The 27,336-nt window shown below is 41.4% G+C and overlaps 1 protein-coding gene across 8 annotated transcripts in view; it reads right to left on the bottom strand.

Annotated features, from left to right (window-relative positions):
- The window catches only part of LOC129376263 (growth factor receptor-bound protein 10-like), a 51,040-nt gene that overhangs the window by 9,467 nt on the left and 14,237 nt on the right, over nucleotides 1-27,336 (bottom strand). For 6 of the 8 annotated variants that reach the window (XR_008607730.1, XM_055055820.1, XM_055055819.1 and 3 more), the window contains 9 exons: nucleotides 25,418-25,673; nucleotides 23,943-24,066; nucleotides 11,484-11,640; nucleotides 6,654-6,769; nucleotides 4,231-4,305; nucleotides 2,779-2,916; nucleotides 2,560-2,670; nucleotides 687-785; nucleotides 528-605 (listed from right to left, as the gene is read on the bottom strand). Coding sequence is in view for 7 of the 8 variants with exons in the window: in XM_055055820.1 (XP_054911795.1) it covers nucleotides 528-605; nucleotides 687-785; nucleotides 2,560-2,670; nucleotides 2,779-2,916; nucleotides 4,231-4,305; nucleotides 6,654-6,769; nucleotides 11,484-11,640; nucleotides 23,943-24,066; nucleotides 25,418-25,673 (1,154 nt within the window). In the remaining variant the exon portion in view is untranslated. Of the gene's footprint in view, nucleotides 1-527; nucleotides 606-686; nucleotides 786-2,559; nucleotides 2,671-2,778; nucleotides 2,917-4,230; nucleotides 4,306-6,653; nucleotides 6,770-11,483; nucleotides 11,641-11,834; nucleotides 14,284-23,942; nucleotides 24,067-25,417; nucleotides 25,674-27,336 lie in introns of those variants that run through there. The other 2 variants (XM_055055825.1, XM_055055824.1) reach the window with 2 other exon arrangements.

Genomic DNA, 27,336 nt, shown 5'->3' with positions numbered 1-27,336 from the left:
CAAATTTTTGCACAACATTTGAACACCTTTGTGTTTTTTTCACTAATTTTCATTGTTTGTGCACTTCTGTTATCTGCAGTTCTTTATGTTTAATATAAATGCACATTATGTAGTTTTTTTGGGGGGCAAAATCCCTTTCTAAAAATTGCACAGCAGTTTTTGTTATAACCTTGTACAGTATATTATTGTTTAAAAACCTGTTGTGAGTAATTTCATATTGTCGCTCCACCTAAATTTCCTCTTTGAATAATAAATGCTGTTTCTATGTTCGTTTCCATTTCTAACTCAGCCAGTGATCTTTGAATTCAGTGAAGTAACTGTGTGACATTTTAATAAATGTTTCCTTTACGCCTTCGCTCCTCTGTCCCTCATGCACAGCGTGACAAATGTCTGGCCAGAAATGTTTCAACTAGCTCTGGTGGCCCGGGGTTTTGTTTTTCCTAGATCACAGTGAAGTGGTTCTTGCTAAGTAGGGAAACGTGACAGCTGGGCGGTTGATGGGACGACGGCAGAGAGGAGACGCTCACCACGGGCCCAGAGAAAGACGAGTTGTTAGCCTTCCTCTGCAGGGGCACATTGTAGTTCTGGTACAGGACAATCCCGTACTGCGGAGACGGCACAGGAGACGCAGTCAGATGTTAGAGCCGCGGACTTGGATCCAAAACAAATAAAAGAGTCGTGGTTACTTTGAGCAGTCGGAAGGCAGTCATCCAGCACGTCCTGCTCTGTTCGTCCTCGGCGCACAACATCTTGAGCTCCTTACAGTCACTCCTGGCTTTATTGGGCTGTCAACCAAGCAGAGGACACAGCGGGGTTTGAAATTAATGAGAAACACATTGGGAACACAAACACGGCCGAGTCCCGATTCCGCGGCACACAAAAGTATTCAAACTGTTATGTTTCATAACACCGGGGTCGCGCTTTAATGATCTCAATTTGAACGACGTGTTTTCAGAGGGAACAGGGATTTTGACAGCCTCTGTTATGAAATATCTCAGTCTGGAGAATTCAAAAGCTTCCCACAGTATCTTTAAAAAGAGATACTGTGGGACGCAACAGTTGATCGTTTTGTCACCGATATTTGATGAGCCCTGAAAAATGGCCAGTGAAATTGTGTCTGCTCATTAAATAGCAGATTTTATGTTATATGCATGTTTGAACTTGTTAGCTTCAGACCTTGTTGGTGATATTTTAGCTGGTTTCAATTATTTAAAAAGGTAGAACAAGTCAGCTGTCTTAACACAACCTATAATGTGAAGGTTGCACGTTCATCCGGCTAAAAACATGCATCGCTGCAGGTAGTATTGCTCCTGCAGCGATGCATGGCAACCATTTTGGATTTAGTGGTTGGTGTCGGTGGAAAACGTCCAGCTTTGCCACCTGAACAGGAAACTTCAGAGAGCTTCCGTGGATTTTTTTTCCCCCCAACTAGGAAATTTTGATTTTGAGAACAAAATTAGCTTCCAATAAGCCTGTCCCAATAGCTAATTGATCACACGATAAATTCAAAGGAGCCTGATCATTTTCTTTCTAATGAAGGATGTATTCAGAAGGGCAATTTTGTTTCGAGAGACTTCATAGTCCATTTTATTTATGGTTTCAGTTGTTCGGGATTTTTATTTCGGTTTGGTTGCTGAGTATTATTCTGGACATTTCAGATGTCTTCCAGATCCAGCTTTAAATGTTCTAAGCAAAATTAAAGTTTAATGGTCTCAGACAGAGCAAACTTGCATTATTTTTGCAGTTATCATTAAATGACTCAAAATGGTCTCGAAACAACAACATTATTGTTCATCTCAATAATTACTGAGAATTTATCGTCCAGTAAAAGTTACTGTGACAGGCCGAGCTTCCAATGAAACGAGATCAGAGCCAAAAATCAGGATTGTTTTGATTTCTGCAATTTGTTTTCATTGTCTATTGATGACAAAACATGACACTTTGGTGGTACTTGGGAAATGCACAAATCTATCACTTAAAACTTAGTTTTTGTCCAACCTAATTAAATGTACTTGCACTGAATTTTGGTTAGAAAGTGTTATGCCACGAAAGTGTTATGAGGACGTATTTACTTACACATCTTCAGCCTTTTCATAGTTTTTCATGACCAATAGAAACTGAGCCAAATGGTGGAAAAGGGGAAATATTTCCTCTTTTAAGGCAACCTTTGGATCCCCCAGCCCCCATCAAGTGTAAAAGAGTGCTGAAAGGTTTAGAGGGGGGCGACTTGCTCTTCCATCCAGAGCTTATCCCACTAGGCTTATCCCAGATCAGCAGGTGACCCACCACAGATAACGCGTGGAGCAGAGACTGTGTTTAACCCCCTGGTGGGCGGCGTTAACCCTCGTGTCCACTGACACAGATACACACATGATACCCTGTGAGCAAAGAGGGAGCAGAGTCTCTTTATTATGAAGGGGTGGCATTAAAGACCACAAGTTGGCGCCTGAACTGGGAAGTCTTTGAGATAAAGAAACGGCTCAGATCGCTAAACCAACCAACAACACAAATCTCTGTCAGAGGAGTCGCTTAGGATGGCAGAAAACATGCAGGGCATACCTTAATGCAGAACTGGAAATCTGCAGGGGCGTTGTGAAGCTTCCTCCCAGTGATGATGGTGTAAATGTTACTGTCCTCCAGATCTGAGAGCAGCTGCAGATGTCTGGGTTCCTGTGGGACAGAAAGAAAACAGATTGCAGATTATAAATGAAAAAAAAAAAGAAGAAAAAGTTGGTACACCATCTTATTATTTGACGATAAAAAAAACATGTTTCTCACCTTGGATGTTCCTTTAGTTGAGTAATAAAGGCCTGAGCGTCGCAGGAACATGTAGAGCTTCTTCCAGGACTTTCTTCCCGGCTCCTTTACGTACAGGAAGCCCTGGATCTCAGGACAGCTGCTGGAGTTCAGAAAATTCTAAAAATAAACATTAAAAGCAAAATTACATCAAACAAGAACAGCATGGATGGATTGCGCACATGATTAAATGGAGAAAATGAATCATAACGGCTCCCGTCCATTTTTGTATCAATACTTTTATTTTTACTTTTCCACTGGCAGAACATAAAGCTCTGCCCATCGAGCATGATGCTCTTTTTGTGTTGCTGATCCGCAGCAGAAGTAATTCTGCTATAATTGTCACGTTCATTTCCGCAGGTTTTTAACCTGGAATGCCTTTTGTCTGGTGTGCTGTCAGGATTGTAACTTCCTCATTTACAGAGTTTTTCAAAAATGTTCACACCTCTTGACCATTTTCTGTAGCAAGTTGCATTTGCTTCTAGACATGAAATTTTTCAATTTTATCTTGAAATAAGACAAAACTAACTTACAAGCGACTTTTCAGCAAGACGTAGTAACTTGCTTAAAATCAATAATTCCTTAATATTGATGAACAAGAGCTTGGCTCACTGGCAGACTGGACCAAATGTCTTGCCAAGATATTTGCACTAAAACAGTTTGAAAGTACAAAAGACTTGAAACTGGGGGCAAAGGTCAACAACCCTAAGTACAAATCCAGAAGTCAAATCATATTTAATTGTATGCTTGCATATTTTTGCACTGCAAAAACCCAAAATCGTACGAAGTATTTTTGGTCTGGTTTCTTGTAGAAGACATTTTTCTCACATTATAAATTAGGCAGATTATTTCACTTATATTTGGAACTTTTTCATCAATATTAAGAAATTATTGATCCAAAACAAGCTATTATAGCGTGAATAGTTACTTGTAATTTAGTTTAGTCTTTTTCCAAGTGTACTTTGTTTTGCAAATGGCTCAAGCTCTGACAAATGTAATAAAAAAAACTCTTCATGAGCATCTAATTTGAAGTATTTCCATAAATTCGGAATTGAAATTAGGGCTGGACTTTGACTAGGGCATTTTATCAGACCGAAAAAACACAAAATTTAACAAAGTAATTTTGGTCTGAACACCAAGTGTTTTGTGAAACATTTCAGATTCTCACAGCATTTAAAACACATCACTTTTGTTGATAAATTGGCCACTTCCTCACAAATGTGCAGTTTCTGGTGCTAGTTTGACACTTAAAACCACAGATAACATACATTTCTTTAGAGTTTGGGGTTGGAACGCGGCAAAATGAGAATCATTCCAGAGGTATAAAAACTTCCGCAAAGCAATCTGTGCATCCGATGAGATGCAAGTGATATTTACTGCGAATCTCTAGGATGTTAAATTAGTTTTTAACTTTTTAGCAGGTAACTTTCTCACCTGTAAGAGCTGTGACTGAGGGATCGAGCCGTCAGACTCATGACACAAAGCCACCATGTGCTCTGGAAAAAAGTTCTGGATGGGAAAGAAGGACACAAACCGACATGCTGACAATGGCTGTCAGAGAAAGGGACAAAGAAAGACACAGTCACCTGAAACCACTTAGAGCATGCAAGAGCTAAGAGAGGACAGCATCTCTTTTTACAGAATAGATCTATGCGAGTGTGTGTGCGTGTGTGTGTGTGTGTGTGTGTGTGTGTGTGTGTGTGTGTGTGTGTGTAATGGGCATGAGGGCTCAAATGCTAAGTGGTGGGAAGTGAAAGAGGGCACTCCAGTCTTGCAGTAGATGCAGTATGATCTCACCCGCTGATGTAATCCCCTTTAGCCAGCAGCGCCACTCTTAGCGTGATTGACAGGCTGCAGCCAGCACTCTGCTGTTTTACTGTGCTCATTACCACAGGGCTGAGATCACCTGCTGGCGCTGACACACACCTAAATCATCCCGCCAGTAATGTCATTCTATACAGCTGCAGAGAGCCCCCAGCTGAGTTCACATCACCAGAAGACAGATGCCATGCAGGGTAGCTAACACTGCCTGGCTGGCACCGGGTTCCTGAGACACGAAGGACTGCATGTCAAACTGCTGCGGTGCTTGAGTCAACAAAACCAAAGCAAAACAAAAAAGAAGGTTGAAAATAATTTTTGCAAAGGTGCAAACAGACATTGTGCAGCTTATTAAATGTTCTCCTCATTTTTTAAAATTATTTCAGGCTACATCGCTAACAAACGAACACTGTGCAGCTTTGATTTACTGGATCCGATTCTTTCGCTCCTATGTCTTTGCAGCAAATATCCACCCAGCTAATATGCTAAATTGTTTTGTTCATCATGAGAAAATCCAGTTAGAACTTAACATGTTTCAGTCACTGTGTTGTTAATATTCCCAAGCTTCCAGCTAAACAACGCTTACACATCTTATTTTATTTCTTATATTTGCATATAATGGACAAATATTTGCTTACTTGTAGTTTTTGTTTTTCATGCCAATTAAATGTTTCAGATCAAACTGGTTTTAGTATCAGACAAAGATGTTATGAGTAACTGAAAAAAACACCAAAAAAAATTCTGTTTTATTTGAAACTGGTTATAAATAAAGGTAAAAGATTTCTTTAAAACCAGAAAGGTAAATGGTTTTTATTTAAAATGTACATATTGAGGAAAAAAAAGCCAGAAACCTTGACTTCCAACCTTAGTCATAAGTCAACCTCCTTAAAAAAAAAAAACATTTCATTTCCCAAACATTTCCTGAATATTCAATCCAAAATATCTTAAGTGACAAATTATTTTAGCGTATTCCATGAAATAAGCAGCCTTATGGGTTAACATAAGTATGCAACTTTAATTACTTTTGAAATTATTTAAACTTTTCGTTATTTAATACTTTTTAAAAACTTGAATAAAATCTTGAGAAGCGTTTTAAGTAAAACTATTCCTCTTTCGATGGAAAAAGTCACATTACTAGTATTTCAAATTTGAAAACAAAACTTCCACAGTAGGCAAAAGAAGATTAGTGTGTGGACTGGACCTTCACAGCAGTGGAAAAACCACAGAAATGCTCTGTTTGTGGGCAGCATGAGGGAATCTTTGCACCAGCTCAAAGTGTCTAAAGGTTTACTGCTAGTTAACTGTTTGCCTCCTGACATACTGACCTAAAGATGGTGAAACATTACGCCAAACATCAGCATGCGAGCATTGATTTATAGTCAATGTGCTTGTAACATGATAGCAGCAGCATGTGCTGAAACACAGGTTCACAGAGCAGACTCGGTTCCCCTAGACCAGTGGTTTCCAAAGATTTTCTGCCCCCCTATGGACTACAATAAAATTCCCACCCTGCAAAAATAAAAATAAATAAATAAACTGGGTGCAAACATCGTCCAACTAGACATAGACCTATACACATATTTTGTTTTCAAACTCCACTGAAGTTTATTTCACACTTCAGGTTGCAACAAAACACTACAACCCATCTTTACAGTGAAACACTTTTGTGTAACTGTTTGTTTTTTATCCATCCATACCGCTTTCCCCCCTGCAATGGGAACCGCCGCTCTCGACTGAGTGGAGGAGAAAACAAAACATAAAAATGTGATCGTCTTTTTACATTTAAGGTAAAAACAAAATGTTTATCCCTTAGCTGTGTATTCCCAAAACTATCAAAGGGGGAAAATCAATAACTGGAAGGACTCTGCAGTGTGTGTGTGTGTGTGTGTGTGTGTGTGTGTGTGTGTGTGTGCGTGCGTGCGTGCGTGCGTGCGTGCGTGCGTGCGTGCGTGCGTGCGTGCGTGCGTGCATGTGTGAGAAAGGAGCTGCATGCTAAGAACAGTCACAGAGAGGTAAAATCAGGGATGCGAGAAACTCACGAGGGGGTTCCTGAAGAATTCATATTTGGCATAGTTCTTCCTGAAGAGGAATTTACTGTCGCTGCTCATGGAGGCCTGCACCTGAACCACCAGTTCGTGGTCCTCCACACACCTTTCTGTGAGAACAGAAGCAGAGTTGGCACCGCGTTGGTGAGAAAAACCTCGTCTTTGAAATCACTCACAGGGTCTTAGAATTTCAAATGTTAAATTGTTATGTGGTTTTAGTTGATGTCCCCTGTTTGGCGCGGTTCCATGGAAATCAAATCAAATTTTAATCGCGCAGCACATTTCAGCAACAAGGCAGTTCAAAGTGCTGCACATCATACAAACATAAAAATTAACTATTGAAATCTAAAATGTTTCCCAGTGTTGTTGTCACACATCAAAATGTTGGTTAATGTTTTATTTATTATGGTACCAAAGCACCTCTAAGCAGGTGAATCCAAAAGGAACTCAGTGTTTCGACTGTTTCACAATTTTCCCCGAGTTTGTTCCAGATATGTATTTAGTTATATGCAGTGCCAAGTTTTCTGGTGCAAGTTCTGTATTGTGGAGTAGGAGGTTTAATTTTAGTCCCATCTAGCCAGAACACCTTGCACATAATTGCCTTGTCTCCTATTTGTCTATTGGCATATCTCTCTTTCAGTAAATTTACTCCTACATTAACTTAAAATTCTCATTTAAAAAACATGTCAATTTCTGCCCCACATCACAATCAGGCACATTTTGTTTGGCCCATCATATAAAATCCCAGGAAAACGCACAAATCCAAATGGTTATTGTGTTAATTTAGTCGCCGAAAGGGCTTCGGTAGTTTATGCCAAGAGGAACTGAACAAAAAAGCCAGAATGACTAATGCTAAGATGAAACTGACATTTTTTGTCAACTAATAAAAATCCAGCAAAAATGTTGCAGGGAGATTAAATATAAAGTTTCAGTCAAGTGGGAAGGAGGGAAAAGTTTGAAAGGTAGCCAATGAGAGTGGAGAGAAGTGAAATGATTATACTGTGATTGTAGAAGTGAAACTTACTGTAACAATGTTAATATTCCAATTGTGCATTTTATGAGAATTTCATTTTAAAACGATGCATGTGAACTTGGACGGCTGAGATTCCTGCGATAGTGGCATTGCTTCCACCATTGTCAATATGGTGAATGATGCGTGTACTGTGCTGAAATACACTCCAGGATTTGGCCATTTTCGAATTGGAAAAAAAGGGAAAAGTAATTAAAGTCGCTTTATATAACAAGCAATGAAAATAGCAATTAATTTGTGCCTCTGGGTATTGTAAAATTAACTTTTATTTCTTCCACCCTAGAGTAAATATTTCAGCAAGGTCTCAAGAAATTATTTTCCATAAAGACCCAAGAGGTCGTAAAAAAAAAAAAAAAAAAAGCGTGCCTCTTGGATAAAATTTACAATCAATTTAATCGAGTAGATTCTCGACTAAGGCCCCGTTTCCACGGACCCGCTCTTCGGTTGAGCTGAAACATATTTTTGTTGGCGTCCAGCCTCTCGTTTCTGTCACAACCTCCGCGCATGTGCAGAACGGACGACTATGGAGCACATGCTACAGTCACAGCGCCGACTAGCGGCCTGGCATGACAACTGCAGCTGGCTGAAGGCGCCTTCCTGATCAACATCTGAAAATACTGTTAGCTTCAGGGCCTCAAACTGAAATTATTACTCATTCCTGAAATTGTGACAAAAGTTGGGAGAAAAATACATTTGACTAAACCTTTACTAAAATGTGCGACATTGTGTCGCTGTATTATAACAAAATGGGAACATATTCAAAGCCTACCAACACTTGCAAAGCAATTTAGTTTCACTCCTATACTTCCTTCTCCTGATGTCACACTTTGCAATTTTATCAGAGATGTAGCGATTTACCCCAAGAAAATTTGTCAACTAAGGCCGATTTTGAACGCATTACAAAAATGTGTCGAATTTCGACAGAACGTGGGTTGGCATCCCCTGCACCGCTCCAGCAGACACACCCATTCGCAACAACCCAGCATAGAGTAAAACCCAGTCAGAAATGCTAACCTGACTTAGCCACACCAGTCCCAGAGCACCAGTGTTCAGATTAACTGTCCATTTTTTCTTCCATTCATGCCACCAGCAGGGGGGCTTTGCCTCTATATTTATCATCACATCCCCAGTTCAACTCTTGCATACAATGACACAGCAAGAAAAATCGCCCGTTACTATGAGACAAGTGAAGGAGGAGGAAGGAGGGAGGGAGAGGGAGTTCTGAGATGTTGAATGAGGAGGGGCTGTGAAAAAAAGCAGAGGCACTATGAGAGAGGCGGGGAGGAGGTGAAGGTGGAGAGGAGAAGTGGTGTGAGATGGAGGAGGAGGAGGAAGTGAGGATGAGGAGGGGGCCTTGCAGAAAGGATGATGTCATGTATTTAGGCTGATTGCTGAGAGCAGCAAAGCCATAAGCAAAGTACAAGCCACAAATACACAAGCACACATTAAGAGCCTGACCTGCCCACTCACTGCTTTCCTTTCCTCCGTCTGTCTACAACTATTCCTGCACAATGACGGTTAAAGGTTACACCATTATCCTGCAGCTAATTTTTTTTGTAACCATGTTGAAATCACTCAAGCTTTAATAAAACAAAGGTTTTATTTTTTACATTTTTTTGTGAAAGTGTGGTCGCTGTTTGTGCTAAAAACATCTCCATGGCTGCGCGTCAGGGGTGGAAATGTCTGGTTGTGTGCGCGCTCACAGGCGTGCTGGCTACAAGCAGGGGAATTTCCTGTGCAAGGTTAACGGGAGATTGATTGGCCGGGACAGCTAGGGGCTCGTCCGACGGTGAGCCGCCATTGGCCCGTCGAGGTTCTGGTATGACGCTTTAAGTCCAGGCCTCTCTGCCTCTCCAAATCCTCTCCCCCCCCCAACACACCTCCTAAACACCTCCTCTTTCTTTCTGTCTCCTGCTTTTTCTTCATCTCTCTCTCTTTCATTCCCCCACCTCTTCCTCGCTCTCTGCAACTCACATTCCATCTCTTCAGTGTACTTTTTTTTTTTTTTTTTTCCAGAAACACAGCTCAAGCAGAAAAACACACAAAGCGATTCTTTGACTCTATAAATACGATGCTGGTAGGAGGACAAAGAAAGATTCAGTTAAGAAAAAAAAGAAAAAAAAAAAAGAAAAAGAAATTAATAAAGCTTCAAAGGGAGTCCCAGCAAAAAAAAAAGTGAGGAGGAAAAGCGGCTCTTTCTTCTCTCCTTTTCCCCTTTCCAGCCCCTCTTGGGTAAATTATTTTTCGGAGGGTGCAGGGATTGTAAGTAGAACATGGAAAATGGATAATCCCGCAGCTGCCACACCTCCCTCGTCAGGAGATGCAGGCGTACGCGCGTCCAGCCCATGCTCAGGACGCGTTTAGGAGCACCGGCTTCAACGCCCTGCCCAAACAAGCTTATTATGCACATCCACACTGCAATCTGCAACTTCCAGGGTTTCAGGTTGAAATGCACAGACAAACCACCATCACCTCTCTTACTCAGTTGGCCATTTTCAGTTTTAGCAAGATGTTCAGAAATGACGCAAAAGCTTCAAGCAGCTTTTAGAAAGGAAACTGTTTTCTGGAGACGCCCACACTGCAAAAACAAATCTTGGCAAGAATTTTTTGTGTAGTTTCTTGCGGAATTATATTAATACACTTGAAATAAGACAAAACTAACTTACAAGTAACTTTTCAGTGAGATGTAGGAGCTTGCTTAAATCAGTAATTCCTTGACATTGATAAAAGTACTTGTTTTGCTGGTAGATCATTTCACTTAGATGGGAACAATGTCATAAGTAAAATGGTACTTTTTCATCAACATTAAGGAATTATTCACTTAAAAGCGCCTCCTACATCCTGCTGAAAAGTTACTCGTTTTGGTTTATTTTAATTCATAAAGATATATGAAGTAGAAACTGGACCAAAAACACTTTGTATGCAGAAAAGTTGGAAAAAGCAAATTTTTCCAACTACCCTCTTTAACATCTTTAAAATGTGACAAGCAGTCTCCTAAGGTTTTGTGATCCAAGATGCAGATCAGGTGGAAGAAAAAGAAACATCCATGTTGTCAATTTCATCATCGGAGAGAAGCGCCTGAAATCCTATCCCGCCACCAAATACTGTACCCAAGCAGTCCTTTGAAAGTGTGATATTGTACACACTGACATTGCCATCACAACTGCAACTCAACACAATGTGCAGCTCTAGTTGCAATGCAGCACAGTCACCAAAATACACACTAAAAAAGCAAGAGGAGGAGCATGTGAGACTACGTCTGATGAGCTTGGATGTTGAGGGTTAGGTTACAGGTGGGTCCAGCACATCATCTTTTTATAAATAGTTACATATGATTTCATCTGGAGACATAAAATACAGAGTTTCCAACACATAAATTTATTTAAAATCTCAAGGTTTCGCTCCTTTGCGCCACTAAAGCCCCTGCTAAACTCCGGCACAGCCCAGATAAAGTCCATCTACCCCTGCAGAGGCACCAAAAGAGATCCGTTGAAGGCAAACGGATCTCTTCCATTTGCCTTCCACAAACAAAAAAAAAACCCAATATTAAACATATTCCAGTTTAATCTGGTTTACATGGTTTTAACTGTGTATATCGGAGTTTTTGTTCACCATTGCGTCTGACAAAAGTAGCCGTCGTCGATAAAAATCGCTTTAAATCTGATTGCGATAATCTGAATCCACGCAAAATGTAAGGAAGGATTAAAGTTTGACTTCTACAAAGGCAAAAAATTTGCTATTTGCCCTACAGGCGCGTCGGTGCGTCAGAGCCACGCCGGGACGAGTTCCCCTACCGAGGCCGAGGACGGGGTGGTGCTCCACCAGCGTCCAGGCGTTGTCGTCCACGCAGTGGCTCTTGTAGACCAGCAGCTGACACACGTCTCTCGCCGTCATGTCGGCTGGAATCTCCACCACTTTGCCGGCGCCATCCTCACTCCAAATCTTCACGATCTGAAGAGACACACGGCACAAATGAGCACGAGAACAGCGGAGGTCATGTTTTCCACGAGCAGGAGAAAGAGAGAGAAGAGAAAAGTAAAAAATAAATAAATAAAAAAAGTGTGGTGCACGGTGTGTCCCGAGTTGCTCCCAGGAATTAGATTATGCGGAGAAAATAATAATTAAACAACAGTGTCTAAATTTACCTCCATGACCAGGTCCACCCTTAAAAAAGGCTGTGTTCACATGATTCTGTCACTCGAACATGAAGTGGGCTTTAAAAAAAAAAACAAAAAAAAACCCCAGAAGGATGACGTCCAGGAAAGGCTGGCCTGCCCCTGCGCCTTCAGTTCAGCCCTCTTTGTTCACAACACAACCAAACTTCGTCCAACGCCAACAAATATGCATCTGAACCTCCGCAAAAAAATCCCACGTGCAAGAAACGGACACCTTCGGACAAGTCCGCACGAAAAAAAAAATACAGAAAAAAGAAGACTCTTCTTTTAATAATCCCACACTCACACTTCGAGATTGAACGAAGTCGGTGAGTTTGTAACGTGTTGAATTTTGTCATTAAAAATGTCACCACTTGGAGCTGCGAGCGGGTCGGGTTTAAAGCAGGAGAACCTCCCATTGTTGCGCCATTTTGAACCATTCCAGCCCAGTGCCCAAAGCGACATTTAAACCGGGTGTAATGTTGCCCTCATTCGAGTGCGCTGCTGCACAGATAACCCTCGCACAGAACTCTCTCTCACCGAGGGGGGAACCGACATCAGAAAGTGTCTGCAAACCACAGAAATGACGCCGCGACGCCCGGAGAGCCTCATATACGCGTGCGTGCTTGTGTGTTTTTCTCCCCTCGTCAAAGCAGGAATATTTTTCTGCAACTGAAAAAACGCTGCTTTAGATGACATGAAACAAAACAGAAAAACCGGTGATGGCCAAGGGGGCTGGACGGCAGGAGGAGGAGAGAGGAAGGGAGTGAAGGAGAGAGGGAGGGGGCGGAAAATGAAGTCGGAACGAAAGCTCTGCAAAGTTTTAAAAAAAAATCTAATAAAATGACTCAAAAGGATTTAAAACGTAAACTGCCTGGGAAAAAATAAAAAACACAAAACATCACCAGGAGCAAGAACAGTGACACAAAGGCTCACTCTGAAATCCGAAACAACGTCACTGCACTTTTTCTACCCTGTGCAAAAGCCCAAAGACTGCCTCCTCTCTTCCCACATGCGCCCCCCCCGACAAGAAAAAAGAAAAACATAAAAAAGTTAATGCATGACTCATGAGTTTATGTTCAAGAAAACTTTTAAAAACACTAAACCCAAAAAAAACAAAAAAAAGCATGCTTCCAAAACTGACACCGACACTCGGTGGCTTCTGGAAGCCACACAAGCCTCAGAACAGAAAACTGGAGAAGAAACACACACTCAACACACACACACACCCGCGCGCAACCACACACACACACTCACACACACACACATACACAGGTCCCTTACCTCTACAGCCTGTAAGAGGCAACAGTCTGGAGAGCAGGATGGCATTTTCACACTGAGACGTTCTCCAGTGACACAGAGGGACACAGAGGGAGGGAGGGAGGAGGAAGTCAGGAAGGGAGAGAGAGAGGGAGACTGAGCGAGGGAGGGGAGAGAGAGAGAGAGGGAGGAAAGGAAGGACAGATTGGCGAGTCGAATGCAGGAGAGGTGGGGGGGGGGAGTGACAGAGGAAGGACGAAAGTAAATGAGAGACGGAGGAGGCTGCCCGTTGTTCCCGTGCTGAGCTGCGAGGAGCGGTATGAGCAGTCACTCCTTTCCTCCTCCTCCTCCTCCTCCAAAAGGATTAACCCAGAGTGGGATTTTTTTTTTTTTTTTTGAACCAGGGAGCTGCTACCTGTCACGTACTCTCTTATCTCCAGGGTTGTGTTTCATCCACCTGATCCCCCCGTGTCCAAAAAACTATCTCCGTCAGCTCCTTTTACTGATGGCGCCACACCATCTCCCCCCCTCTTTTTAAGACACGCCCACAACTCCTCCAGCACACATGCAGACGGGCTCATACTACCGAGCCAATCGCAGGACGGAGAGACTCATCCCTTATTCTTCTGCATCTTCTGACATTTCCTTTGAGCGGGCTTGACGGTTTCAATTTCTAGCCCCTCCCTTTGCCTCCTGTCCTCCTCCTCCTCCTCCTCCTCAGCTGCATGTGAAATACTGGGCAGAAGTGTTAGGGCCATAGCAACATGTGTAATGCACCCCGACAGCTTGAACATTCACGAGAAGAGGGGAAAAAGAAGAAAAAAAAAGAGGGAAAAAGAAAATTTGAAGTGGGAACTAATTGAATGCGGAGGCGAATGGATAACGTGCCACGCGTTTGGGGCAAAACTGAAAGGGTCAAGGAAGAGCTAAACAGTTGCAAAGAGGGGGGCAGAGAGAGGAGCAGAGGAAAAAAAAAAGATCTATGGAGGAATGTCAGTAATGCAATACTGAGTCATAATCAGGCTCATGTGTAGAGCCCAGGCCAAACCCAGCTGGCCCCTAATACAGTGTGCGTGAGAACTTTGAGGCACACACACACACACACACACACACACACACAAACACAAACACACACACACACACACATTCTTGAAAGAGGAAGACAAAATGTAAACTATGAAGACCATCTGCAGAAGGGTTTTTGTGTGTATGTGTGTTTTTTGTTTTTGCCCCCCCCCCCCCGCCTTTTTTTCCACATTAGTGTTGGACTTTTCCTCCTGACTCATGCTGCAGCTCCTGAGAGCCGGGCTCCTACCGACTACATGGAGTCACACGTGTGCAGGGACTGCCTGGACATTCACGATGAGACGAGCGGCTGCAGGAAGCGATAACGAACATACCGCCGGCGTCATGAGTAGCCAACGTCTTCCTCCTTCTCCATCTGCTTGATTTCTGGTCCGCTCACGTCTCCATCTGATTTGTTTAATTTTTGTTCCTTTAAGGGTTTTACGCCATGGACCAACACAAAAGATGGATAAGATGTTTTTATAGCAGAGAACTTATAAGCAGAACTGGGTCTTAAAGCCATGTCCAATGCTATGAGAACCAAGACACGATGGAGGGCAGGATGAGAAGAACATCAATAAAAGAAAGCAATCATAGTGATTCTGCTATCACAACACGTCATAAATCTGTTCTTTATGAAAACTGAAAAAAAAGGAAGCCATTTTGGAAAAAATGTTTGGATAAAGTTGAGCAAAATTCTGGGAGTTTTAAAAGTTGGAAGCTTTCTATTGGAGTAATCGAGAATTTAACGGGCAGCGGGAGAGAAAGAATTTAAAATAAAGAAGATTAGATTGTTGCAGAAAATCCCAGTTTTAGCTTATTCTGACTAAAACACCTTAAATTTACGCATATATAATCAATGCCATTCCACAATCAACACTGCCTGCTGCAGGGGTATTGAGGCCAAACCCCACACACACCGTGCATTCCTTCATCATGATGCCTCGGACCATGAACACACCTCCATGTTGGTTACATAAAATAGAGCAAGAATATTGCAATATTTACTATATATCCCAAGCATCACATTAGTGTTTAACTTGTAAATATCACACAGATGCCTGTTTATGAGTAAAAATGTTTATCTGTGAATATAATAATTTTTGTCAGTGGCATCCAATTTCTAGCTGATTCAAAACAACCCCCATAATGTTATTACATTCAGAATATTTCTGAATTTGCCTCATCTTATGTTTTGAACATGAAACCGCTAGATTTGCAAAGCTGTGAGAGACATACCCTAAAAGATGTCATCACAACAACATGGGGTTCTTCACAACCACATTTTCTGTCAAATTTTAGAAACGTTTTCATTCCTTATGCACTACTTTGTGATGGTCTAACACATAAAATCCAAATTCAGGACACTAAATCTAGTAAATGCAACAGGACAGAATGTGAAAATGTGCTAGAGGTAAAACATATTTTTAGCTTTACTATTATTATGCATTTAAAACTAACTCGCATTGCCTCATTTTTCCCTTCTTCCTGGTCTCCCTTCCCCCCTTCCTTCTCTTTTTTCCCTCCACTTTAATAGTAAAGGGTGAGAGGTGAAACGCTAATAGGGTTTATTGTCTCCTATGGCAACTTATGGCAACACACACACACAAATGCTATTGCAACATATTGGATTGAGGGGTTACAAGCAGACACCTGCGCATGTATGACCAAACACACACACTCTGGGTCAGAGGTCAAACACAGTAATCTGCACCTGGGTCAGAACCACTTGCCCAAGAGGTTTATGAGCCCCTAAACCTCTTTCTCTCCCTCCGTCTCTCCCGCTCTCTTACACGCACATTTTTACACAAGCCCAGATGTATGCACAATTGATCTGGTTGTTTTAAGCCGGAGCCAGGCTCTTCCTCAGTAACTCGAGCTCCAGAGTGAGAAAGACTTCTTTACTCAGTGGATGACTCTGCACACCGTCTGCTTTTCTGTGTATAAACATTGAACGCAGCCAGCAGATAACCTCTCCAACGGCTTTGGCTCAACAAAAGCACGGCTGCCTGCAACTAACAACTACAAGATGTTGTGGGGGTTTAAACTACATATTTTTTCTCCCCTAAAACAGAAGAAAAAATGCAAAAGAAACGTTAAAATGAGCAAACGAGATTTGCAAGTTCGAAACAAAAATGTTAACGTTTTTGATGTCACTTTCCAGTGCTTTAACTTTGTTGCAAGTTTCTTAAAAATGCCTTCTTGGATCCCTCCAAAAGGGGCCTGAAGCTGCAATATGTAACTTTATGAAAATAATGTTGGACATATTTGTTAAAATTGTCACGGTTATGACAATATAACACGATTGATCTGCTCCACTTTCTCCCATCTCAAGAAATCTGAAGTTTACGGCTCCTCAACAAAAGCAACCAATCGGAGCCAGGAGGAGGATCTTAGCGCTGTCAACCCTCCCTGGGAATGTGCTACTACATGTGCAAATTGTGGAGAAACAACCGTTAATCTGCCTTCATCGATGGCTGTGCTAACTAGCCTTAGAATTCATAAAAGGCTCTATTAATGGGGAGATGCATCATAGCAGAAATCAAGAAGTGTTTGGAACAACGGTATGCAAATGGGCATGATTAACAGCACTAAGACCCGCCTCCTGGCTCTGATTGGTTGCTTCTAGTTGGCACTGGGAAAAGGCAGAGGAGCTTGAATTTTTTCACAGATTATTTTTATTGTACCATGATGTCACTACATAGTGACAGTTTCAGCAAATATATTAATTTTTTTTTATAATGTTACATATTGTGCAAAAATTGGACTTCTGTCTATTCAACACTCCTGTTCTTACTGAAACTCCACCTTCAGGAAGTCATCACAACATGGCTCCTCTATTAATCATTTAAGGTTTTACCAAAGTTTCACTGATACGTAGCTCGTATAATCAGCTCCACAGATGTGCAGTTCTACCAGGTGTTTGCTAATTGCTGCTGGCTAGTCTGAAGGAGACAAGAGGGTGAGGTGCCCAGAAGCTTGGAAACTGCAGCTCAGAGGAGGAGCTGCATCTCAAAGGCGGGGCTAGGTCCACCAAGGTGTTTTGCGCAACTGAACGGTTGCTACAGGAGCTTGAAGGATTTCTCAAACACACATTAAAGAGAAAAGGCAACGCCCCAGGATGTTTTTCAATGAGGGAACAACTTTGTAAAACAAGGTATAGCTCAAAGGAGACATTTTTAGAATACTCTAACAAACCTCACTTCAGAAAGTCCAGACTTACCCTGTGTGTGATCACGAGTCAGACAAAATGTAGGGCTGAATTGCTTCGTCAGATTAGTCATGATGAAAAAATTGTCAACTAATTTATTGAATTCAGGAAGACCTACCTATTCGATGTAGTGGGATGTTTGGACCTTGACCAATTTACACCATGACCCAATCTCAGAAGAGAGGAAAACAACAAATCAATTAATAGATCAACAGTGTAGAAAGATTTGATGTTTCTCAAAGGCTGCAGGAGTCTGAGTACAAACAACATCTCTCAGGACTAGATCGTGCAACATTAAAATGCCAAAATGTTTCTTGTCAAAGAGTTATGGAGTTGCTGCATGAGACTTTGTCTGGCTAAAAACATGCAAACTATTATTATGAGCCCCAGATGTAATGGTGTTTGTTTGGAGCTTGACAAGCTGTTGTGTCTATATTGGAGACTTTTATTTGAACAGAAAGTCAGCTTTAAACAGAGACGGATTAAAATGAGGTACGAACAATTTTTGAACCACAGGGGGATTACCATTACTGGCTAATGATAACTCCTAGCCTCCAACTGGAACAGAACACACCGATTAGATTAAATTTTTAATTTGTGAAACTTTTACTTTGTGAAAACAACAAAAGTAATTGAGGATTTAAAGTTTTCCTCAAAATAATTCAAAAACCTAATATGATTTATCATCTCATGAGCTGGTTATATTGTTGCACAACTACTATGTAGCTAAAAATGATTCCCCAGGCTCCTTTTGGACCAGTATTTAACTTTATCTTCTTGCAAAGTCATGGATGGCGGGGAAAAAAAAAAAAAGTCTGGTGTGTGATTAAGCAGCACTTACGCCAACAATACTTAGAAAACACTTTCAAGTTGCATCATCAATTTGCAACTCTGCAAAACATTTTGTGCTTGGCAAAAACTACAAAGTTCCAGCAAATCTTTATTAAGCCCACAAACACCAGCAGAAATAATTACTCCGACCTGCATGTCAATCTGCACCAAATCCCCCCACAGTCAGATTACATCTCATTAGCAGGTAATGATGGAAATTGTTTGCGGTAGATTACACAGTGAACTAATGGCCATCCAGCTAACTGTACTGAGCGACTTTCCCTGAGCGCACAGACATGGACGCGAACGTGCACCTTGACTGATTGCAGTGGGTCAGCAGACCATTGCGTGCAGAAATACATCAGCTGACCTCAAATCATAGGGGAGGTAGGAGTCCCTGAAGAGTGTGGGCCCTGGAGCTTTCGTCTTATTACACAAGATTAATCAGCGCTTAAGCATATTTCTTTGAAGACAACTAATAATAGGACACCAGAGAAACCATAACATGGAAATTTAGTATAATGTAGAACAATAAGCACAGCTTGCACAGTCACATTAAGATGTTTTTTCCAAGTTGAAGGCTGGAATACAGGAGCTTACAAAGTTATTTACTCTACTTGCTGTTACCAACCTGCAGCATTAACTGTGCCTTTTAAAAATAGCTCAGAAAATTCCAGACAATAAAGTTACATTTAAAAGTTTCTGAGCTCTGACCACTTAAAGTCTTGAGCGTGTGTTTTGAGGCCGGACTCACTACATGTACTTTTCTTTCTTCTTTGGTATATACTGTATATGATGAATTTGTCCAACTCGGGTTCAGGACTAATCGAGCACTCAGGAGTCAAAAAAAATAAATAAATGAAAAAATTTTAAAAATCAGAAAACATGATCTTAATGACTTAAAAAGTTACTTAAAAAGGCAAATGTTTGCACTAGACTCTGTTTTTAACCCTGAAATGCTGTTTTATTTCAGAGTTAGAGTAAAAAGAGATCAATTTTTTAATTACTTGAGAAGAATGACTGCTGATAATTACTTAACTTTCCAATAACACTCTGCTTTGAGTTGGTCTATCACCTGAAATCCCAATAGAATCCATTAAAGTTATTAGTGATAATGTGACAACATGTGAAAAGGCTAAAGGTTATAAACAGCACCTGCATGGCCTTCCTTTTCTCTAATCTATCAGCCGATTTTACAAGCAGCAATTATCTAAAAATCAAACCAGAGCAAATAATGGACAGAAAACCCATCCAAAAGCGTCCAACACCTAAGAAGGTCAGAGGTCAGGGTCAGCTGAGAAGCAGTAACCAGAACCTGGCTCAAGTTCAGTGTCTTGCTCAAAGCTACTTCAGAGGAAAGCAAGGAGGCCTGCTGATACACATGGCATTCATCCAAATCCTCTGCTTGAGACTGAGCGTATATTTAATTGCTGGGTCCAACCCGCTAACCCTGATGTTGATTATACTGTCTCTGGCCACAAATAAAAGCTCGAGTTGCGTTATAGCCACGGTGCCAAAGCAAACGCATTTGCTCAACGATGACAGATGGGACCTGAGCAAATCCCTGTGAAAGGCGGGGGAAAACACGTCTCAAATGAATGTTGCAAGGCTGGCACAAGCTGCATGGGAAACGGCCTTTCGAATTATTAACCATGAGAAACGGCTCTGGAGCCCCGACCAAAGTCAATTTAGGACTTCTGACAGAGACATAATGTCAGCCTGTTAGCGGATCTGCAGAATAAATTTCACATCGACAGCCCAAAGAGAAAAACACCAGAGAGCTATCAGCTGATCGTCCCACGGCACATATGTGTGACTCGTCTGCATTCATATGCTCCTCCTGCTCCATGGCATGCATCATTTACAGACCTGCATATATTCATATGTATATGTTCTCATAACACCTACACAGGTCCTCTATGCCAGCTGTCAGCTTACATTTAACGCAACCAAGCACTGCATCGCTACAGCAACGGCACATGTCAGAGTCAACCTGTTAAGCAGCATTTAAAGGGGAAGTATGTATTTTTCTGGCCCATATGCCATTTTGTAGGGCTGCTCTCTGAGGAGGAAGCTCGGAAACTGCAACTCCAAGGACGTGTGCCACTCGGTGTTTGCTCAGCTGAATGGTTTCCATAGAGATTAAACAATTTCTCAAACATGCAGGAGAGAATCAAGGCAACATTCCAAGTACGTTTTTGATGAGGGAATAACCTTATAATTGTCAATTTTACATAACAAGGATTTGATTAGCAACAGTTTTATCAGCTCAAGATGAGTCGATGCTCATTTTGCGTATTATCCTATTAAAAGTAAACGCACCATGTCAAGACACGCGCTACGTTATGAAATGATTATCCTTAAAGTTTCCACGCCACATGAAGATGTTTGTTCCTCAAATCCAGAGCGATCGTCAGAACTATTAGTGCTAAGCAAGCCACCCTTAGCAAGCTTATTCTCAGTTTTACAACTGAGAATAAGGAAGGAAGCACTAGGAAGGAAATCAAGAGTTAAAATATACAGAATTATATCCAACAAACCATTTTTATTTTAACAAGAGAGCTTTAGTCTGGTTTGTCCCACAACCTGTTCTGATCTGTTCTGACCACCGGTGCAGCAGAAAGAGCTGCCAGATCTCGTGACAGGAACTCGCAGAACGACCTGTGAAAATAAGTCCCAAGGCAGAAACATTAAAGAAGCAGTGTGTGTGCGAGCTACTTTTGGAGCCTCCAATATTGTTACTGAAAAGTTGAAAACCTATTTGTTCCTTAATGTTTCATCATTTCAGACATGCAGTATAACACAGATCGTAGCTTGTGACCAAGTACTTTCAGCATTAGCAGAGACTGACAAGTCGTGTGTTGGGTTAGCATGAAGTCGACTGGTTGTTTTAGATCTGAAAGTGTGGTGCACAGATGTCCAAGTAATTAACATGTGCATCTGGGCAGGAGTCCTCAACTGGTCCACCGTCCTTTATGTTTAGACGAGTTCCTGCTCCAGAACAGCTGATTGAAATGATTGTGTAACGAACCCTAAGCACGCCATCAACTGGGGTTCATTAAATTTGTCAAAACTGAAACTTTTCTGCTCGACGTTTTCGTGTTGGTAAACCTCTGATTCAACATTTTTTGAATTCCAGATTTTTCCAGGAAACTTTCCAGAGTTCAGTCCTTCAGGTTCATAATTAGATATGAAATACAAACTTCTACTGTAAATTTAGGCAATTTTCACAGCAGAATTGCACAAGTACAAGACCTGACAAAAACGACAAACAAACTACAAGGAAGGAAGGCAAGAAGGAAAAGAAAAGGGTGGATGTGAAGAAATTAAAGTGAAGAGAGGAGACACAAAGGAAGACGGGGAAGAAAGGACAAAAAAGAAGAAATAGGACATCAAAAGAAAGGGAAGAGATTGACAAGGAAGACGAGGAAGACCCTAGGAACAAAAGACAAAACAATGAAAGAATAAAAGAAAAACAGGAAGAATAAAAGGGAGGAAGGACAAGGTGAAAGGACTGAATTAAGTGCACTAGGAAGGAAATCAAGAGTTAAAAATACAAACTTTTTTTCATTCTCTCCCAGACGTGGAAAATACAGATACTAATTTCCATACTTGTTCTTAGGCTTGAGTCATGAAAAAATATCCCATAAATAAATTGGGATAATCTGGTAATCCCTTTATTTTCTGCTAGTTTCAAAACTCCTCCTGTGTCAAAGAACCTAAAATCATATTTGTCTGATATCGTCAATGATCATCGTACTGACATTTTGAATATAAACAAAAAAATAAATAAAAAAACTGTTTGCGTCAGTATCTGGAAAGATGATTGGTACGGGCTAAAACTGGAATTGAGGTCACTCCTGGCCCAGTACGAGGTCCGTCTAGTTCTGACTGTCTGTTGGACGCTCAAGCAACGCCCTGTGACGTGTCGCACTAGGCAGATCTGCTCCGTGCGAATGGAAACATTTACAAACTTATTGTTAGTCAGCCTGCAGACCGAAAAGTGTCCCAACTGGACCGTTTCTTCTGGATGCTTCACTCAGGCTCCATTTATTTTATTAAGGAATCTGCGTCCTGTATCAATCCACATAACCATTTTAATCTGTCATCGTTAACTAACAGAGTGGGAGAGACGTTCCCTTAAATAAGCAACATTGCCGATCTAAATGTGATACATTTATCAGTCGAGCTCCCTTGTTTTAGGCTTCATCTATCAAAATGTTTTCATCACTGTTCTGCTAATGATAAAAAATGCCAGTACCTTCCTACTTTTCTATCATAATGCAAAAACGCAACATTTTACCAAGTACACTTGAAATAAGACAAAACTAATTTATAAGTAACTTTTCAGCAACCTATGGGTTGCTTAAATAAATTCCTTATTTATTGACTAAATAAGGAATTATTTAGTCAATAATTTCTTAACTTTGATGAGAAAGTGAGAGCTCTATTGGCAGATCATTTCACTTATCACAAGTGGAAAATGTTTTATTGAAAGTGAAATAATCTGCCAATCCAATTACTACTTTTTCTTCAATGTTAAGAAATTACTGACTTGAAACAAGCTCCTATATCTTGCTGAATTATTACTTATAAGTTATTTTTATCTCATTTCAAGTGTACCGAGATATTTTCCCTGGAAATTAGACAAAAAACTACTTGGTAAGCAATCAGTGTTCAGTATGATACAGTCTGTACTAACTCAGTTGTGTTGCATTGAAAAAAATGGATGTAAAAGTTAGTTGAATGTTAAACACACATCTAATGGAAAATGCTTGCCTGTTTGGACACATGGGCTAATAGTTAAATGGACAAAATGTGGACATAATGAAGATAATGTGGAAAAAACATGAGGCAACATTTAGTTCGCTGTCAGCCTCACATGCACACAAAGGACTCATTGTACGAAATGCAGACTTGCTTTGTGACTCCAGACCTTGTGAGATGATGTCAACAAAATGCTAAAATAATGCTTTTTCTTATCACGTATCTGTTACAGCCCATCTGGGAAGCTTTGTGAGGGATAAGTGAGTGGCCATCTAAAAGAAGTTGTTGTTCAGGGTGGGCATCCTGAAAACATCTTTGAGACGGATGGAACATTCCTGGAACAGCAGGCCGAACAGGAGGGAAGGAAGGGCAAGACTGTGACAGACACACACATTAACGCACATAGCCAGGGTAAAAGCGTGTGAACTGCGGAAATGAGTGTGTCCTGTCAAATCCGGCAGACGGATTCAGGAGGTTCAGGGAGATCCGACTCAAAGACGTTCCCATTCAGGTCGTCGGTTCGGCAACGGAAGTCTGCACTCCGTCTGCGGCATCCTGGAGACACGGCTCACCTTCAACCCCAGCGAAACACGTCTCTGTGTTTGTGTGTGCATGATTGATAGTGATGACGGCGCAGGAGCACACACAAACACACACACACACACACACACACACACACGCAGGGTCAGATAACCCAGGGTGAGATGTGATGTCAGGGAAGAAAAGCTTAGTGCGAACCCAAAGTCAACTTTGACCTGAGACTAAAGGGCCACTCAGCTGATTTCTGAACGCTTCCAGATTTACATTCACACAAACTCACTGCCCCGTTACTGATCAATCAATATGATAGGAAGCCAAAAGGGAGGGAAATAACTAACACTGCTAATATGTTCTTTCTCTTCCTGGTTTGTAGTTTGATGTTTTTAATGTTAGGAGAACAAAGGGTGTGCTGAAGGTGTACTTGCATGGCTGTCGGAGGTTTGAATCGGGCTGAGAATGGGGGATCCTGCTGGGCTGCACAGCTCTGGGAAAGGGTTGGGGATGGCGGGCAGGGAGGCGGGACGCAAGTTCTGCTCTTCCTTTAGGTACCTGCAGAGGGAGACAAATACATTTATGTTGTTGCTCCAGAATGAACACATACAGAACATAAAAGACTGAACGCTGAACGTTCGACTAGAATGTGAGAACAGAAATGATCAGCACATGAAAAGTACAAGACACAAACCTCTGTGTATTATAATGTGATGGGAAAAATACTGGGAAAATAGGAAAATTAACCCCAGTTTCAAACTTTTTGACAAATACAAATGTAAAAAATGTGGCGTTTCATTCCTGCTCAACCTTCTGTGTGCTGACAGCCCTAAAGTTTCAGTACAACTAAAACCCACCAGAAATCGCAAAATTAGCACTGAATTGAGTCCGTCTGTGTAGTTTAACATTAGAATAAATAGCAATATTTGATGTTTGTATCATGTGAAAGCTGCAGACACGGTTCAGTCCACAGATTTAACCTTTATGTAAGAAAAACAAGCCACTATTGAAAGAAACTATAAGAAGTCCATCTTGCATTTAGCCACAGGCCATGTAGAGGATACAGCAAACAGATGTTATGGTAAAATAAGACCAGACTTTAGCAAACAAGCATGAAGTTACCACCACATCAGTTCGAACACACTGTCGTCACGGTGAAATACGGTGGCCTGGAGTGGTTTGATTGAACAAGTGCAAGGAAGCTTGTAAGAATTAATTAGAAGAAAAATAAACGATGAAAAATCCCTGCTAAAGGGCGAGAAAGACTTGATTGAAGCAAAGTTTCAGCTTGTGACTCAAAACACACAGCCAAAGCTACAAAGGAATAATCACTATAATAAGCACTAAATTCCACTTAGATTATGTTAAAAATGACTTGGACATTGGATGTTCACAGATGCTTTCTCTTCCTCCTGAATGAACTTAGCCAACTCAAAGTCGCTAGATAAGCAAAGCTGGTAGCTACAAAAGACTTGCAGCTGGATTTGCAGCTGCAAGCTAATAAAATTTTTAAAAATCATTCATCATTTTTCTTCCCACTCACAGTTATGCACAACTTTGTGTTGGTCCAGCACATAAAAAGGCAATGAAATACACTGAAGTTTGTGGTTATAAAGTGAGAAAATGTAATGTGTAAAATACTCACCGCATGTTCATACATGTACACTTTTATTATCGTTTTATTTGATGCATCAGGGAAGGGACAGAACTGTACTGGATTGACCATAAAATAAATTCTGTGTATTTGTTTTCTGCAGGAAATCCCCTTAATCTAATTTACAGCTGACTTTGACCTTTAATACACCATTGTAGCTATAGAAAAGAGATCATTTCTGGAAGCTGCCAGCTCTCCTCTAATTACATTTAAGGTGGTCAGACACACACAGGGCCAAAGGCTTGGTGCGTTTACCTGACAGCCTGGATGTGCATGGGCTGAGAGTGCTTCAGTCCTTCCCTGGAGGGAAGCGAGGGCCGCAGGGGCGGGGTGTGGCGACGGTGGACCTGGCCGTGTCCCAGAAGGGCAGCCTGCTGGTGGTGAGACGTGTGCATGTGACCGTTGTTTAGGAGGAGCGCCGTCTCTGCCTGCGTGGACTGCACGCTCTCCACAGAGGAGTTCATGTCATTCACCAGCTGCTCCAGGTCCACGTCGTCATCTGTGGAGGCAGCTGGGTTGTGGGAAGAGAAGAGGAGAAAGAAGAAGAGAGTGAGAAAGAAGTGAGAGGCAGCGTTTAACACAGTTGTGCCCCTCCACTCTATTAATTAAGAGATTAACCGAGGTAACTTATAAGAGGCCAAAAAAGTTCCTTACCTACCCATGGTAAAAATATATTTGAACAAAAACATGACCCCATACTTTTATCACAAGCAAAAGTTTTTCCAAGGGAAAAGGCAGAAGTGCACTTGAGCTAGTCTGAAAATGCTAGCCCATCATGAGCAATGGCTATTTTATAAGTTCTTCAGAGTAAACACTGTGGAAATGTATATTTTGTCATTCTGCCTTGACACACAACACTCAGCCTTACTTTCCCAATAATCACTGGTCAGCTCAATTTATGGTGGCCAATAATACACATAAACCATCCAAACGTAATACACCCCAGCCATGAGTTTTGCCATGTTTGCTTAATGAACCTTCTGGTTTCATGTCATAGAAATGTAGGTTATCGAACAGATAATTGTGTTACATCATCTTATCCCACCTTTTTTCTTTTTTTTAAGTGCATTTTTGTGCATTCTGTGCGTTTTTCTGAAGTTTTTTTGCGGTTCTTATTGCAGCGCCGCCAAAAGGCGAGGAGGTGAAATGGTTTTGTTCATCTGATGAGGGGCGGTGTGAAAGCAAACCGTACCAGCTGAAAATGCAACAAATGTTGCAATTCTGGTCCCCAGGCGAACTGAGTCTCAGGTGTAAAAACACCCAACGTTGGATTTTACATCTACCTGGATTACCTAAAAAGTCTGTCAAGTACACTTCATCAATATAAAGTCTGACATTGAAAAAGACTGATACATCTGACAAAGTATGGTGGTTGCAGCCAGAAAAGCCACCATGCAAACCAAGCCGGTATGAAATGTGAAGGATCATCACTGAACCGTTTTTAATTAGCTAAAGTCCTCCAGGGACTTGAGAGGCCAAGTGTCAATGAGCCTTGGAGTTGAGCAACGTGCAGATTATTTGCTGCTCTAAAACAATCATTGAATTCCTCAGGAGATTTCTCTAAGATTTAAAGAAAGAGCCAGACTTAGAGAGGGAGAAAAAGTGTAAAAGCAGGATGGAAAACAGTTCCCCTCATTGAAAAGAAAAAACTTCACATTAAACCCTCTTTAAAAGTCCACAACTACCCCCTCAGAGTGTTTCTGCATGTGTTTGTGTATATATCTGTGTCTAAAGCCCTTCAGTCGTAAGTGAGTCCCACCCCAACACCGCTCAGAGAATTCCAAACATTCCTGGAGGAAGAAATTACTGAGCTCTGGGAGCGTTAACTCGTCCGCTCATTGCACACGGTGGCTTAAATGGTCAGGACGAAGCAGAGCAGCAAAACACCCTACACACATGCACGCTTCGGAACAAGGATGGGACACCATGTGCAATGTGCAGCGCACACCAACACGTGCTTTGGATTATACAAGTTTTTTTTTTTTTTTTTTTTTTTTTAAAGAAAACACTGTGCTGTGCTTTAGACACATGGCGAACACAAAGAGCAAAAGGGAATTTGCTGTTCCAAAAAAAACAGGAGTCGCCGCTCATGTTTGGATCACAGAGAGCCATGGCCTGACAGTCCAGCACACACAAAGAGCACAGACTGGGACACAGGGTCAAGTGATGTTCAG

The sequence above is a fragment of the Poeciliopsis prolifica genome, unplaced genomic scaffold (genome assembly GCF_027474105.1).
Source record: "Poeciliopsis prolifica strain line A6 unplaced genomic scaffold, Auburn_PproV2 SCAFFOLD043, whole genome shotgun sequence".
NCBI classification, from domain to species: Eukaryota; Metazoa; Chordata; class Actinopteri; order Cyprinodontiformes; family Poeciliidae; genus Poeciliopsis; species Poeciliopsis prolifica.
This window is presented reverse-complemented; position numbering and strand designations above follow the sequence as displayed.